At 59.0% G+C, this 15,976-nt stretch overlaps 1 protein-coding gene across 9 annotated transcripts in view; it reads right to left on the bottom strand.

The window, feature by feature from the left end:
* RAP1GAP (RAP1 GTPase activating protein) overlaps positions 1–15,976 on the bottom strand; it is a 188,032-nt gene that overhangs the window by 132,853 nt on the left and 39,203 nt on the right. For all 9 annotated transcript variants that reach the window (XM_078849386.1, XM_073316427.2, XM_073316428.2 and 6 more), the window contains exon 2: positions 1,039–1,074. Coding sequence is in view for 7 of the 9 variants with exons in the window: in XM_073316427.2 (XP_073172528.1) it covers positions 1,039–1,074 (36 nt within the window). In the remaining 2 variants the exon portion in view is untranslated. The remainder of the gene's footprint in view (positions 1–1,038; positions 1,075–15,976) is intronic.

Consider the following 15,976-nt stretch of genomic DNA (forward strand, 5'->3'; position numbering starts at 1 on the left):
GTTTTGGCCCCAGCTGCAGGAGCCCTGAGGGGATGTACCCCTGGCCCTCACGTCCAGGCTCCAGCTAAGAACTTGGTTCCAGAAATCCCCGTCCTGGCCCTCCCTCCACTCTGGCCCTGCCCCACACACTACCCCAGGCAGGTCGCTGCGGGGGCTGAGCCCGGCAAGCACCTACCACTGATCCCTGAATGCCGGCTGCACACTGGGATCTGCACGGCCCCAGCCGGAGACCTGGCCCCTGCTCATTCAGCACAGACGGTGCCCCGAAGACCGAGGAGCCCATGGGATCCTCAGGGCCCCCTGGCATAACCCCAAACCACCAGCCTTGGCCGTCTGCTCTTCTGCAGCTCCCATGAGTCACGGGCAGAACAATGGTGACTGGAATCCTTCAGCTCGGCCATTCTAAGAGCCAACCCAGCTCCTCCTGTCGGGTCCTGAGCAGTCAGGTCCCACCCAGTCCCAGCCCCGGCAGCTGGCTCTGAGCTCATCCCAGCTCCCTGCAGCCCCCCACGCCTGGCTCTGAGCCCACCCCCTCTCTGTGCCCCACAGCCCTGAGTGGGGTCGGCCTGCTGCTAATATTCTCTGTCCTTCCAAGTGGGGGCTCCAGCAACTGCCCTGAGAGCCACACAGGGCCGGCTCCAGGCACCAGCAAACCAAGCAGGTGCCGGGGGTGGCCAATGTAAAGGGGCGGCGGGACGGTGGGCTCTGGGGCGGCCACTCCATCACAGCGCGTTTCACACTCGGCGGCAATTTGGCGGCGGGGACGCGACTCTCCTACGGTCGCCGGCGGCAATTCGGCAGCCGCACCATCACTCCACCTCCGTGTTCGGTGGCAAGGTTTTTTGTTTTTGTTTTTTGCTGCTTGGGGCGGCAAAAACGCTGGAGCCGGCCCTGGAGCCACAACACTAACAGCCTCCCCCCGACCCCGACAGCCTGAGCTCCTGGCTACCCCATGGCTCGGAGAGCCCTGTCTCTCCCCACTCCACCCTGGCCTCCCCGAGGACGCAGCAAGGACCACAGGGCCAGTCACCTACTCACCGGAGGCTTCTGTGATAGATGAATGACTTGTCCACCCTGAAAAACAAGATGGAGAAGCCAGTTAGTGGGGTGGCCATGGTCCTAGGGAACAAGGGCCCCTCCAGCCTGCAGGGCACATCAGGGCTGCGAGGAAGGGGAGCTGTGTCCGGAGAGCTGGAGAGCAGGCAGGGAGGGGCAGAGTGCTCTCGACGGGGCAGCTGCAGAGGAAAATCCTCTCTCGCTTGTGTGTGAGGGGCTGGGCAGTCAGGGCTAGCCACACAGGGCAGCACCAAGGGGGTGACTGGGACATGGGAAGCCACAGGGGAGAGTGCCTTGCAGGCAGCGGGAACCAGGCAGGGAGAGGAGCGATCCAGGCCAGGCTCTAGCCAACTGAGCCCTGTGGTGGAGCTGAGCCAAGCAGGTGATGAACTGGAGGGAACAAACCTCAGGCCCAATCAGCCAAGCTGGCAGAGAGAAGCCACGAACCCAGGCAGAGAGGGCACCAGCACCAGGGAGCAGCAGACCCAGAGAGCCAGCTCCCAGGCCCTGGCATCGGGCAGGACTCGGCTCAGCAGGGCTAGAGGGCTTTGGAAAGGTCAAGCATTCTACCCCATGACCCCACAGCTTGAGGTGCTGGGATCCCTCCAAGCCAACCCCACGCTCCCTACCCCACACCCTTCACACCCACTGAGCACTCCCAGGATTGGGCCCTATTGAATTGTGGCTGGTACTTGGGATCGTCCTAGAGAAAGGGCTGGATGGCCGAGCCTGGTTATTATTAGTCACCATTCATCCAGGCCCTTCACATTCCCCCACTCTACCCTGTTCCCTGCCCTCAGAACTTCCCACCATCCAGGGGGAACCTCCCAAACACGCCCTGGAGCCGTGGGGAGAGCATGACCCGGAGCAGCAGCAGGGGACAGTCTGCCCAGGGAGGGACCTGGCCCGGTCTCATTCAGCCTGGAGAGCCGTTACTAGGTGTGTTGAGGGGCTGCATAAAGGCCACAATCATGGCCCACGCCCCCATTGTGTTCAGTGCTGTGCAAACCCCAACAAAAAGCCAGTCCCTGCCCCTCCCCCGTTCCGCCGCCTGCAGCCCAATCTGTCCTCGGAGCAGGGGTAAAAACAAGTCTTGCATCCTGGAACCTGTCCGGCCAGCTTAAAGGTGCCAGACAGCTTCCTGTGCAGCCCTGGGCCTGCTTTAAACAAGCCGCTGTTTGGAAACACACCGTGGACACCGCTTCCCCCAGCAGCAACCTCATCTCCAGAGGCTGTTTCACTTCGGAGGAACCCACCCCATCCCGCCACTGAGACACAAACCACCTGAAATGCGGCCACCTCTGGCACGAGGCACAGCAGCCAGGGTGCTGCAAAACACAGCAGGGAAGTGACATGCCAAGCAAGGCACTGAGGCAAACCCCTCCGCTTATGCGGAGTGCAAAGGGGCTTGGAACAGCCCCCAAGCCACCCTGGCCTGGGCCTTCATTAAAATGGGGAGAATTTGAAACTTGGAGGGCCAGATCCTCAGCTGGTAGAAATTAGCGTTGTGCCATTGACTTCAATGGAGCAGCAGCAATTCACACCAGCCGGGGTTCCAGCATCTCTCACCAGCTGAGGGTCTGGCCCCTCGTTTACTCTCCTCCATGCCCTCTGGCTGCATCTTCCGGGTCTCAGTCAATAACCAGACTAGTAAGTTTCCAGTTTGTTTCTAGTCAGTTTTACTTCCAGGTTCTCCTGTAGGGCTCTGGGGGCTGAACGCCCAGAGAGGAAGGGTTAACGTTTTCTTTTAAGGTAACTAAGCTCTTCGTCTGGCTCTCTGGGGATTGCTGGCTGTCTCCTGGGAGGGGCCCTTCTCTTTCCCAGGTAGGGCTCTTGAATCAGGGCTGGAAGCTTAGGCCTGGTCTATATAAGAAAAGAGAGCAGTTAACTAAATCAATGCACTGAAACTGGGGCAAACCCCTTAACGCTGATGCACTTAAACAGGCTTAACTTTAGGAGATGGCACTTCAGCTTACATCAGCGAATAACCCCATTACGTTAAACTGATTTCTACAAGGGTTAAAACAGGTTCAGTGCACGCATGTGTGAGTGGCTGACACTGAGAACTGACCGGAGACTCCAGAGCTGCAGCTGTCTAGGGGGGTTGTAACAGACGCAGGCCCTCTGCAGATGCTGGGCACAGCTGGGGAGGAGATTTCTCCATTTAACTAGCTCAGGGCAGTTAAACTGGGGCAGCTTTCCTCGTATGCATCAGGCCTCAGCCCCCGAGGTGAAAACCAGCCCCTGCCGCCAGCTGAAGGGTAGCAGAGGGATGAGTTGTCCGTGCTGGTCTCACTCCTGACCGAAGAGTCTGATACTGAACAGGAGGCAGGTCACAATACCCCAGCTGAGCTCCGCTAACAGAAGCATGGCATGTTTCCAGCCCCGCAAGTGCCGGGGACAGTCGCTAGGCAGCAAGGTGGGCAAAGGAGGGTGTTACAGGTGCACCAGTTCTGCTGCCATTAGCACTGAATGGGCAATGCAGCATGCGCCGGCTGGGGCTAGAGCCACTGCATGAAGAGCAAGGAGCTGGCAGCATAGGCACTGACTCCGTGGGTGCTCTGGAGCTGGAGCACACATGGGGAAAAATTAGCGGGTGCTCCGCGCCCACCGGCAGCCAAGCTGCCTCCTTCTCTGCCCACGCCACTTCCTGCCGCCTAACAGCTGTTTGGCAGCACTTAGGACTTTCCTGGAGGGAGTGGGAGGAGTGGCGACGCAGCACGCTCAGGGGAGGAGGCAGAGAAGAGGCAGGACAGGGGCAGGGACTTGGGGGAAGGGTGTGGAATAGGGGTGGGGAGGGGGCAGGGCTGCAGTGGGAAAAGGTGGGGTGTGGCGAGGACTTTGGGGAAGGGGTAGAATGGGGGTGGGGCGAGGGCAGTGCAGGGGCTGGGTCAGGGGCAGGGGTCGAGCACCCAACGGGCAGACGGGAAATCGGCGTCTATGGCTGGCAGTGTGGTGCAGTGGCCAAAGCGGGCAGGCAGGAGCTTTGGGTTTTAGCCCCTGATCTAAGTGAGGCCAACAAGGCGACACTGCATAGGTGTGTGACAAATCCACCCCCGAGTGATGCCATGAAGCCAACCTAACCCCCAGTGTAGACAGCATTAGGTTCTTCCCTCATCCTAGCTACTGCCTCTCGGGGAGGTGGATAAACTGGGAGAGCCCCTTAGGCTGGGCAGTCGCAGTGTGCCAGCTGGCACGGGGCAGTGACTAAAATGCACCCATCATAGAATACCAGGGTTGGAAGGGACCTCAGGAGGTCATCTAGTCCAACCCCCTGCTCAAAGCAGGACCAAGCCCCAACTAAATCATCCCAGCCAGGGCTTTGTCAAGCCTGATCTTAAAAATATCTAAGGAAGGAGATTCCACCACCTCCCTAGGTAACGCATTCCAGTGTTTCACCACCCTCCTAGTGAAAAAGTTTTTCCTAATATCCAACCTAAACCTCCCCCACTGCAACTTGAGACCATTACTCCTCGTTCTGTCATCTGCCACCACTGAGAACAGCCGAGCTCCATCCTCTTTGGAACCTCCCTTCAGGTAACTGAAGGCTGCTATCAAATCTCCCCTCACTTTTTTCTTCTGCAGACTAAACAATCCCAGTTCCCTCAGCCTCTCCTCATAAGTCATGTGCCCCAGCCCCCCAATCATTTTCATTGCCCTCCACTGGCTTCTCCCCAATTTGTCCACATCCCTTCTGTAGTGGAGGGACCAAAACTGGACGCAATACTCCAGGTGTGGCCTCACCAGTGCTGAATAGAGAGGAATAATCACTTTCCTCCATCTGCAGGCAATGCTCCTACTAATACATCCCAAAATGCCATTGGCCTTCTTGGCAACAAGGGCACACTGCTGACTCATATCCAGCTTCTCGTCCACTGTCACCCCTAGGTCCTTTTCTGCAGAACTGCTGCCTAGCCACTCGGTCCCTAGTCTGTAGCGGTGCATTGGATTCTTCCTTCCTAAATGCAGGACTCTGTACTTGTCCTTGTTGAACCTCATCAGATTTCTTTAGGCCCAATCCTCCAATTTGGCTAGGTCACTCTGGACCCTATCCCTACCCTCCAGCGTATCTATCTCTCCCCCCAGCTTAGTGTCATCTGCAAACTTGCTGAGGGTTCAATTTATCCCACCATCCAGATCATTAATAAAAAGATGTTGAACAAAACCGGCCCCAGGACCGACCCTTGGGGCACTCCACTTGATACCGGCTGCCAACTAGACATGGAGCCATTGATCACTACCCGTTGAGCCCGACAATCTAGCCAACTTTCTATCCACCTTATAGTCCATTCATCCAGCCCATGCTTCTTTAACTTGCTGGCAAGAATACTGTGGGAGACCGTGTCAAAAGCTTTGCTAAAGTCAAGGAACAACATGTCCACTGCTTTCCCCTCATCCACAGAGCCAGTTATTTCGTCATAGAAGGCAATTAGGTTAGTCAGGCATGACTTGCCCTTGGTGAATCCATGCTGACTGTTCCTGATCACCTTCCTCTCCTCCAAGTGCCTCAAAATGGATTCCTTGAGGCTCCATGATTTTTTTCCAGGGACTGAGGTGAGGCTGACTGATTTTATAGTTCCTCGGATTCTCTTTCTTCCCTTTTTTAAAGATGGGCACTATATTTGCCTTTTTCTAATTGCCTGGGACCTCCCCTGATCACCACAGATTTTCAAAGATAATGAATACTTTGAAAGGCTCTGCAATCACATCAGCCAACCCCCTCAGCACCCTTGGGTGCATCAGATCTAGACCCATGGACTTGTGCACATCCAGCTTTTCTAAATAGTCCCGAACCACTTCTTTCTCCACAGAGGGCTGCTCACCTCCTCCCCATGCTGTGATGCCCAGTGCAGCAGTCTAGGAGCTGACCTTGTCTGTGAAGACTGAGGCAAAAAAAGCATTGAGTACTTCAGCTTTTTCCTCAACATCTGTCACTAGGTTGCCTCCCCCATCGACTAAGGGTCCCACACTTTCCCTGACCTTCTTGTTGCTAACATACCTGTAGAAACCCTTCTTGTTACCCTTCACATCCCTTGCCAGCTGCAACTCCAATTGTGCCTTGGCCTTCCTGATTACACCCTGGCATGTTTGAACAATATTTTTATACTCATCCCTGGTCATCTGTCCAAATCTCCACTTCTTGTAAGCTTCCTTTTTGTGTTTAAGATCAGCAAGGATTTCACTGTTAAGCCAAGCTGGTCGCCTGCCATGTTTGCTATTCTTTCTGCACTTCAGGATGGTTTGTTCCTGTGCCTTCAGTAAGGCTTCTTTAAAATACAGCCAGCTCTCCTGGACTCCTTTCCCCCTCATGTTGTTCTCCCAGAGGATCCTGCCCATCAGTTCCCTGAGGGAGTCAAAGTCTGCTTTTCTGAAGTCCAGGGTCCGTATTCTGCTGCTCTCCTTTCTTCCCTGTGTCAGGATCCTGAACTTGACCTTCTCATGGTCACTGCCTCCCAGGTTCCCATCCACTTCTACTTCCCCTACCAATTCTTCCCTGTTTCTGAGCAGCAGGTCAAGAGGAGCACGGCCCCTAGTCGGTTCCTCCAGCACTTGCACCCCAACACTCTCCAAAAACTTCCAAAAGGTTCATGCACCCTAACAACCGTCACCCCCCAGCAGCGCCCCAGAGCAATCCGGGGGACAGCCCCAGAACTCACTCCAGTGAGTTCAGTGTGTGGGGCTGTGCCCACAAATGCCAAGGTGCCCGTGTGTGGGTGGGGCAGCCCTGGCAAGAGGCACTGTGCAGCTGCGCTCAGCAGTTGCCTAGGCGACAGTTCCCACCCCACCTGGTGCATGGAGGAGCCCTTCTGGGGCTATTTGCAAGGCAAGGTGCCCTGGAGAGGCAGGTAGGTGCTAATGTGCCTGAACCCCCATGGCCTGGCGACGTTCAGAGGGAACTGGGTGTCCTGGCAACTAATGCCCTGTGTGCCCAGCCCAGGGCAGTAAACACAGTCCAAGGAGATGAGGGTGAATTTTCATTTCTCCCCCAGCCCAGCCTACCCTGGCTCCATTCCCAGCCCTTCAGAACAAGACCGGGGGTCATGGGGGATAATCAGCTGAACACAAGCTCCCAGGGCAGCGCCCTGGCCAGAAGGGTAACCGGATACCTGCGTTATGCATTCAGGTATCTCGAGTAGGACCAGAGAGGTTATTTTACCACTGTGCTTGGCACTGGGGCGCCCGCTGCTGGCATCCTGGCCCCAGTCCCGGTGCCAGAGCTCAAGGAGGATGCTGATAAACTGGAGAGGGGTCAGAGAAGAGCCAGGGGAACGATTAAAGGGTTAGAAAACCTGCTGGAGCTCCATCCATTTAGCCCAACAAAGAGAAGGTTCGGGGGTGACTTGATCCCAGCCTGCAAGTACTTACGAAGGGAACAAATATTTCATAAGGGGCTCATCAGTCTGGCAGCGACAGGTCTGACCCGACCCAGTGGCTGGTAGCTGAGGCTAGACACATTCAGACTGAGGTGGACATTTTTAGCAGTGACAATAATTAACCATTGGACCAATTCACCAGGGTCATGATGGATTCTCCATCCCTGACCATTCTCAAAGCTCTGCCCTAGGGATTACTGTGGGGATTACTGCCCCAGGTCTCTGGCTGGGGGTATCCAGGTGTCTGGCCACTCCCAGAGCAGTATCCCTCCAGCCTCCACCTCAAGAGATGGGATTTCCAGCCACCTTTGTGCAATGGGAGAACAATGCCAGATGCCTGCCCCAGGGAGGGTACCAGTTCCCCATGGGTAGGGCTGAGCCCGGTGGGCGAGGCAGGGCCAGGCCGGGGCTGTCCAGTCAGCTTGCACCTCTCCACCAAGGCGAACGAGGGACCAAGTAATGACGGCACTGATAAGGCCAGTCACCCCCAAACGAGTCGTGGCATCTCAGCTGTGGTCACACACGCCTGGGCCGGCCCAGGGCTCTCTGCTGGGCCGGCCCAGGGCAGGGCTTGAAGCAGCACGGAGAGGTGAAAGGCTGCAGCACCCATCCCCACGTAGCCCCAGGGTGGGTATGCCTGCATACGCCCCACCGCACACGGGCTCGGGGCAGGGGCACTGGCCCCAGCGCTCAGCGATGGGAGCAACCCACCTTTATGCAAATACAGCAGCACCCCTTAACCCTCTGCTGCCCGCTCGGCGTCTCCAGCGCCTTCCTGGGCTCTGGGACAGGCCCGTGGAGTCTCGGTACAAGTGCGGGGTCCCCAGGCACTTCCAGGCAGCACGCCAGAGCCAGCAACGTTTAGAGATGGGGTCCTGAGGTTCCCTGTCTGGGACCCACCAGCCTTTGGAGACACCCAGATGCTGAAGGGTCGAGGCCAGGTCCACCCAGCCCCCAGTGGCCACACGAGAGGCCGTCAATCCCTGCGCCGGGAGGGATTATTTCCCCCATGTCCCCAGCTCTGCCCCAGCCCCGAGCCACGGGCTGTCGCTGCAGCTCATGCACTGGACGCACCTTCCCAGGACGCAGCAGGGCTGGGCCCTGGGCACGGGGCCCGAGCCAGCGGGCACTGGCCACTGATGCTGCAGCTCCAGGCTCGGGGGGTGGCCGGAGCCCCATCCTGGCAGACAGGAGACCCAGGAGGAGCCGGTGCCTGCAGGGCACATTGGGAAGGAGGGCGAGGTGTCGGGCCTAAGCAGGGCCTGAAGGCTCAAGGCCATCAAGTGATCACAGACTAGGGCTGAGCTGGGGGGAACCTGTGGTTTTAGCCCATTGGCTGTATTGCCCTACACTCAGCGTAGACCCCCATCCCAGCAGCTCCCCCCATCCTCCAGAATGCAGACCCTGATCTCCCACACACACCTCAGAGCCCCCATCTCCTCTGGAGCACAGACCTGCCCCAGCACAAGACCCCATCTCCCTCCCAGTGCCCTGCACACGCTGGCCTCCCCAGCCAGATCTCCCCAAGCAGCCATCCCTGCCAGGCCACCTCATGAGCATCCTCCAGCCCCCTGCGCCCTCCACGCCTTTCCCTGCAAGTGCCCCCTGGCTCCCAGGCTGGGTCCACCCCCAGGAAGCACAGAACTCCTTGTCTGGGTGTCACAGGGCTTGGAGGTGCCACTCCACTGCCTATGGGTGCTCTCCCATAACGCTGGGCCCAAGCCCCTCAGCCTCAAGGCAGAGGGCCCATTGTACAGCCCCGTGGGCAGCCCAGCTCCTGGCTGCCTGCCAGGGGGGCCGAGAGCCACGATTCCGCAGGAGGAAATCACTGCAAACAGCATTGGGGCAGGCGGCCCCCTGAGCCAGGACAGGCAAGTGCTGCATGAACCAGTCGCACCACACAGCTCAGCCAGTGCCCCTCAGTCCTGAACCTGTAGCCCCCGGCTAACCCCCCATCCCTCCCCGCTCTGCCAAGCCCCTTCATCCCCACCCCCCGAGCTCTGCCAGGGCCCTCCATCCCCACCCCTGCTATCCCCACCCTGTCCCCTTCCATCCCCCACCCACAGCCCTGCCCTTGCCCCCCAGCTCTGTTGGGCCCCACCCCCATCCCTCTGCTATCCCCACCCCCCCCCAGCTCTGCCAGGGCCCCTCCATCCCCACCCTGTCCCCTTCCATCCCCCACCCACAGCCCTGCCCTTGCCCCCCAGCTCTGTTGGGCCCCACCCCCATCCCTCTGCTATCCCCACCCCCCCCAGCTCTGCCAGGGCCCCTCCATCCCCACCCCCTGTTATTCCTGCCCTGCCCCCCCAGTTCTGCCGGGGCCCCTCCATCCCCACCCACAGCCCCTGCTAGCCCTGCCCCCCAGCTCGGTTTCATTGCTGGTTGCCCTGTGCAGTGATGGCTAATGGCTCCAGCGAGGGCAGGAGTTACTCCATGTCTGGCCGGTGCTGTGGCGGGTACAACAGGGTCTCAGCACCCAGTGCGGTCATGATTACTGGCTCAGTGCAAGTCCACCAGCATGTACATGGGGGAGCTGAGCCCTCTGAGTCGGGCGCCTGCCCCCAGCTGACTCTGCAGGGCCAGGTCCTAGCCTGCTACTGGGACCCACATTCCAACACTGGCCTGGCCGACAGCCCCATCAGCAGCCCTCCTCTCCCAGCTGGGGAGTGCTCACCACCCCCTTCTGAACCCACAGCAAACCTTCCCCCCACAGCCCCAGCCTCTGGGAGGAAGGTGCAGCCGCGAGGGACCTTCCCACTGTCTCTATAGTCAGCTCCTTGCCCTGCTCTCAGACCCCTCCCCAGAACTGGGTGACGGGGCCAAACCAAACACCCTCCTCCTCCGTTCTCTTGCAGGGACCTAGGTTTGAATCCTGCCCCAGGTTGCAAGTGAAACGAGTTTACCGGGCTGAATTTCTGCAGAATGCCCCCTGCCCCGTGAGGGAAAGAGCATCTGAGGGACATGCAGGGCTGGACTAGCATGGCCCCTGGAGCTATCAATCAGTCTTTGAAAGGCAGATGCAGAAGTGGGTTTAAAAATTCTCTTTGACTCTGACACCAGCACTTCCCACAGCCTCCAGAGCCTGAGGTGTACCCCCAAACCTCAGCTGAGCTCTCAGCCCCAGCAAGCACCTTCCTCCTCCCAGATCCCGCTATCTGGGCCTGTTCACGGCTGACTCCCACCAACGGGGACACCTGCCCAGAGAGGAGGCAACCTCAGCTGGGGTAACTGAGAAGAGGAACTGAATCTAGGCAGGGAGTGGAGTCCAGTGGCTAGAGCAGGGGCTGAGAGGCAGGACTCCTAGGTTATATTCCCCAGCTGTCACTGACCTACTGGCATGGCACTCAGACTTGGTCATCAACATGGTCTCTTCTCAATGCATGACGCCCACCCGCTATATCGCCAGCACCCTCCAGCCCAGGGGTGCCAAGAGGAGGGAATGAGGAAGGCAAGTGTCTGAGCGGGAAACTGGGGCCCAGAAAAGGAACTTGCCAATGGCTACATGGTGAGCCAGTGGCCAGGCAGGGAATAGAACCCAGGAGTCCTGCTGCTGAGTCGTGGGCTCTCCCCATCAGGGCCTCTCTTCCTTGCCTGTAGGGAGGCTGCCGAGTGGCACAAACCCTGCTTCTCAGAGCTCTGGGTGCATGGGCACATCCCACACCCGTCCTCCCACTTGTTGCTCACAAATCGTCTGTACTTGGTCCCCGGTGTCACGGAGTGTGGGGGAGTCCAGACCCTGCACCCCTCTTCCTGGGATTCACTGAGACTCTCAGCCAGCCAGTAAAATGGAAGGTTTATTGGACAACAGGAACACAGTCCAAAACAGAGATTGTGGGTACACCCAGGACCCCTCAGTCAAGTCCTTCTGGGGGGCAGGGAGCTTAGACCCCAGCCCTGGGGTTCCCTGCGTTCCTCCACCCAGCCCCAAACTGAAACTAAACCCCCCCAGCAGGTTCCCTGCTGCAGCCTCCATCCACATTCCCGGGCAGAGGTGTCACCTCCCGCTCCCCCTCCCGGCTCAGGTTACGGGCTCTCAGGTCTCCCATTGAAACTCCCCTGCGGCATTCCCAGGTCAACACTCCCCACTCCCTGCTGCGTCACATCTCTCCCCCCTTCGAGACCGAACTGAGCGGGGTCACTGTGACCAGTGATCTGGGGAAGTTCGGGCCCCCCTCTCCGGGACAGCGCATCCGCTATCAGGTTGGCTCTTCCCTTCACGTGGACCACGTCCATGTCATAATCCTTCAGGAGCAGGCTCCAACTCAGGAGCTTGGCGTTGGCTCCTTTCATCTGGTGCAGCCAGGTCAGGGGAGAGTGGTCGGTGTAGACGGTGAAGTGTCGCCCGAAGAGATAGGGCTCTAGTTTCTTGAGGGCCCTCACCATGGCCAGGCACTCCTTCTCGATGGCCGCGTAGTGTTGCTCCTGGGGTAGCAACTTCTTGCTCGGGTACACGATGGGGTGTCTCTCCCCCTTTTCATCCTCCTGCATTAACACCGCCCCCAGTCCCGTGTCGGAGGCGTCGGTGAACACCACAAAGGGCTTGTCAAAGTCTGGGTTTGCCAGAACTGGGCCACTGACCAGAGCCTCCTTCAGCGCCCGGAAAGCCTCCTGGCATGCTCGGTCCAGACCACCTTGTCTGGCTTCCCCTTCTTGCATAGCTCAGAGATGGGGGTGGCTATGGCGCTAAAGTGGGGCACAAATCTTCGGTAGTATCCTGCCATCCCAATAAAGGCTTGGACCTGCTTTTTGGTGTGAGGAGCGGGCCAGTCTCTGATCACCTCCACCGTAGCTGGTTCTGGCTTTAGGTGGCCGCTCCCCACCCAATGGCCCATACTTCAGCCATCCCCACCTTGCAGTTCTCCGCTTTTACAGTCAGCCCAGCCCCCTGAAGTCGGTCCAGCACTTGTCTAACCTGGGACACGTGGTCCTCCCAGGTCTGGCTAAAGACACAGATGTCATCAATATACGCCATGGCAAAACTCTCCGTCCCCCTCAGTAGCTGATCCACCAGGCGCTGGAAGGTGGCTGGCACTCCCTTGAGGCCGAAAGGCAGGGTCAGGAACTCATAGAGCCCCAGAGGGGTGATAAAGGCAGATTTCAGCCGGGCATCTGCATCCAGCAGCACTTGCCAGTAGCCCTTTGTAAGGTCCACGGTGGTAAGGTACCAAGCTCCTCCCAGCTTGCCCAGGAGCTCATCAGGCCTGGGCATAGGGTAGGCATCCGATACAGCAATGGCATTGAGCTTCCAATAGTCCACACAGAACCGGACCGACCCATCCTTTTTGGGGACCAGCACCACCGGCGAGGCCCAAGGGCTGGCAGATGGCTGGATCACCCCCAAAGCCAGCATGTCCCGGACCTCTCTTTCCAGGTCCTGAGCAGTTTTCCCTGTGACTCGGAAGGGGGAGCATCTTATCGGTGGGTGTGACCCTGTCTGCACCCGGTGGACAGTCAGATTAGTGCGTCCAGGCTGGTTGGAAAACAGCTGTCGGTACGGATGCAGCACCTCCCTGACCTCAGCTTGCTGAGCAGGGGTTAGCTGATCCGAGAGGGGAATTGTTTCCATGGGGGAACCAGCTCTGGTCCCAGGGAATAGATCTACTAAAGGGTCATCTCCCTGCTCCTCCCACGGCCAACACCACATTCCCCCTGGCATAATATGGCTTCATCATATTCACATGGTACACCCGGCGGTGGTGCGCCCGGTTCGACAGCTCCACCACATAGTTTACCTCATTGAGCTGCTTGACAACCTTGAAAGGGCCCTCCCAGGCGGCCTATAGTTTGTTCTTTCTCACGAGGATGAGAACCATCACCTGATCCCCGGTGGCGTAGGCACGGGCCCGTGCCGTGCGGTCATACCAGACCTTCTGCTTCTTCTGGGCTCTGGCCAGATTCTCCCTGGCCAGGCCCATGAGTTCAGCCAGTCTCTCTCGGAAGATCAGGACATACTCCACCACTGACTCTCCATCGGGAGTGGCCTTCCCCTCCCATTCATCTCTCATCAGGTCCAGGGGGCCCCTCACCCTCCTTCCATATAGCAGTTCGAAAGGCGAAAATCCGGTAGACTCCTGGGGCACCTCCCTGTACGCGAACAGCAGGTGAGGTAAGTACTTGTCCCAGTCCTGCGGGTGCTGGTTCATAAAGGTTTTCAGCATCATCTTTAGCGTCCCATTGAACTTCTGCACCAGCCCATTGGACTGGGGGTGATAAGCTGAGGCCCAGTCGTGCCGGACCCCACATTTCTCCCACAAGCACCGGAGCAGGGCCGACATGAAGTTGGAGCCTTGGTCTGTCAAGACTTCCTTGGGGAACCCCCACTCGGCTGAAAATGGTCAGGAGCGCATCGGCCACGGTGTCGGCTTCAATGGAAGCTAAGGGCACTGCCTCGGGGTAGCGGGTGGCGAAATCTACCACCACCAGAATGTATTTCTTCCCCGACCGGGCCGTCCTGCTGAGAGGCCCCACTATGTTCATAGCCACCTCCTAGAAAGGCTCCTTTATGATGGGCAAAGGTCTCAAAGCCGCTTTCCCCTTGTCCCGGGCCTTCCCCACCCTCTGACAGGGGTCACAGGATCGGCAATACTGCCGGACCGTGGTAAAGACCCCGGGCCAGTAAAAGTTCTGTAGCAACCTCTGCCGGGTGCGCCGGATTCCCTGGTGCCCTGCGAGGGGGATGTCATGGGCCAGGTACAGGAGCTTGCGGCGATATTTCTGGGGGACCACCAGCTGCCTCCTGATCCCACAGGACTCCACTTCCCCTGGGGGAGCCCATTCTCGGTACAGGAACCCCTTCTCCCACAGGAGCCTCTCCTGGCAACCTCTCCTCATGGTCCGTACCACACTGAGGTCGGCCAGGTCCCTGAGCTTCCGCAAGGAGGGATCTTAAATGGGGTCCTGCCCACCCCTGTCAGGGTCAGGTAGGTGTTGGGCACCACCCGATCTGGGGTCACCATCTCGGTCCGGGCCAGCGTCACCTCCGCGCCCGTATCCCAGTATCCATTGACCTTCCTCCCATCCACCTCCAGGGGAACAAGGCACTCTCTCCGGAGGGACAGCCCCGCGCCCACCCTGTAAACCGAGCACCCTGAGTCCAGAGCCTCCAGCCCTCTGGCGGAGCTGGCCTGGGGTACTCTTCCCTCCTGAGCAGGTGGTAAACTGGCAGCCCCCGCTTGCCTGGGTCGTCTGCCCCTCGTCCACCTGGGTCCCTACCCAGTTAACCCTGGGTAGGTTGGGTCTGCTCAGTTTGTCCCTGAGCCTGGGGCACTGGGTCCGTACGTGGCCTCTCTGGCCACAGTGATAGCAGCTCAGGTCACGTTGGTCCCCTCGAGTGGGTCGGAGGGGCCCGACGCCAGGCGTTCCCCTTGGGAGGGGGTTCTCCCTATTTCCCCGCTGGGAGGCCCTATGGTGACTCTCTCTCTGCATCGGGGGGGGGGCTGTTCTTTTGGGACTCCCCCCGGCTACCCCCTGACCGACTGTTCACAAACTCGTCGGCCAGCTGCCCTGCGTGCTGGGGGTTCTCGAGCTTTTTGTCCACCAGCCACAGCCTCAGGTCGGAAGGGCACTGATCATACAGCTGCTCCAGTACGATTAGGTCAAGCAGGTCCTCTTTAGCTCGGGCCCCAGCTGTCCACTTGCGGGCATATCCCTGCATCCGGTTGGCCAGTTGTAGGTAGGTGACCTCAGGCGTTTTACGCTGACTCCGGAACCTTCTCCGGTACATCTCGGGGGTCAGCCCAAACTCACGGAGCAGGGCCTGTTTGAACAGTTCGTAGTCCCCTGCCTCCGCCCCTGTCATTCGGCTGTACACCTCCACGGCTTTGGGGTCCAGTAAGGGGGTGAGGAACTGGAGCCTGTCGGCAGGGTCAACCCTGTGCAGCTCACAGGCATTCTCAAAGGCCGTCAGGAAGCTATCTATGTCCTCCCCCTCCTTACGCTGGGCCAGGAAGCACTTATCAAAGTTCCTTGCCGTCTTGGGTCCCCCCGCACTCACCGCAGCCAGTGCCCCACTGCTCCTCAGCCTGGCCAGCTCCAGTTCATGCTGTCTTTGTTTCTCCTTCTCCTGACGTTCCCTCTCCTTCTCCTCCTGCTCATGTTGACGTTGTTTCTCCTCATGTTGACGTTGTTTTTCATGATCCTCCAGCTCCCTCATTTTCATCTCCCTCTCCCATTCCAGCCGCCTCCGCTCCAGGGATGGGGAGCTCCGCCGGGAGGATCCCCTGCTGGCTGCCAGGGTCAGGGTCCCCCAACCCCTCCCCCAGGCCTAGGTAGGAAGGGTCTCGGGATGTCCTGGGCAGCAGTCTGACCCCTCCCAGCCCGGTCAGGCCCCAGGGCCCGCGCTGCGTCCGCCGGGCAGCTTCCCTCAGGGACAGGGATCGGGTCATGCAAGCGATCCCTCTCCTCCAACTGGGCAATCAGCTGTTCCTTGGTGGACTTCCCGATGCGCAGCCCCCTCTGCCTGCTCAGCTCCACCAGGTCGCTCTTAAGGCGTTTAGCGTACATCTCCCTGCTGGCCCCTCGCAGGCCGGGCAGCTTCCCACGGTTTC

Source organism: Lepidochelys kempii, chromosome 18, assembly GCF_965140285.1.
Source record: "Lepidochelys kempii isolate rLepKem1 chromosome 18, rLepKem1.hap1, whole genome shotgun sequence".
In the NCBI taxonomy this organism is placed as follows: domain Eukaryota; kingdom Metazoa; phylum Chordata; order Testudines; family Cheloniidae; genus Lepidochelys; species Lepidochelys kempii.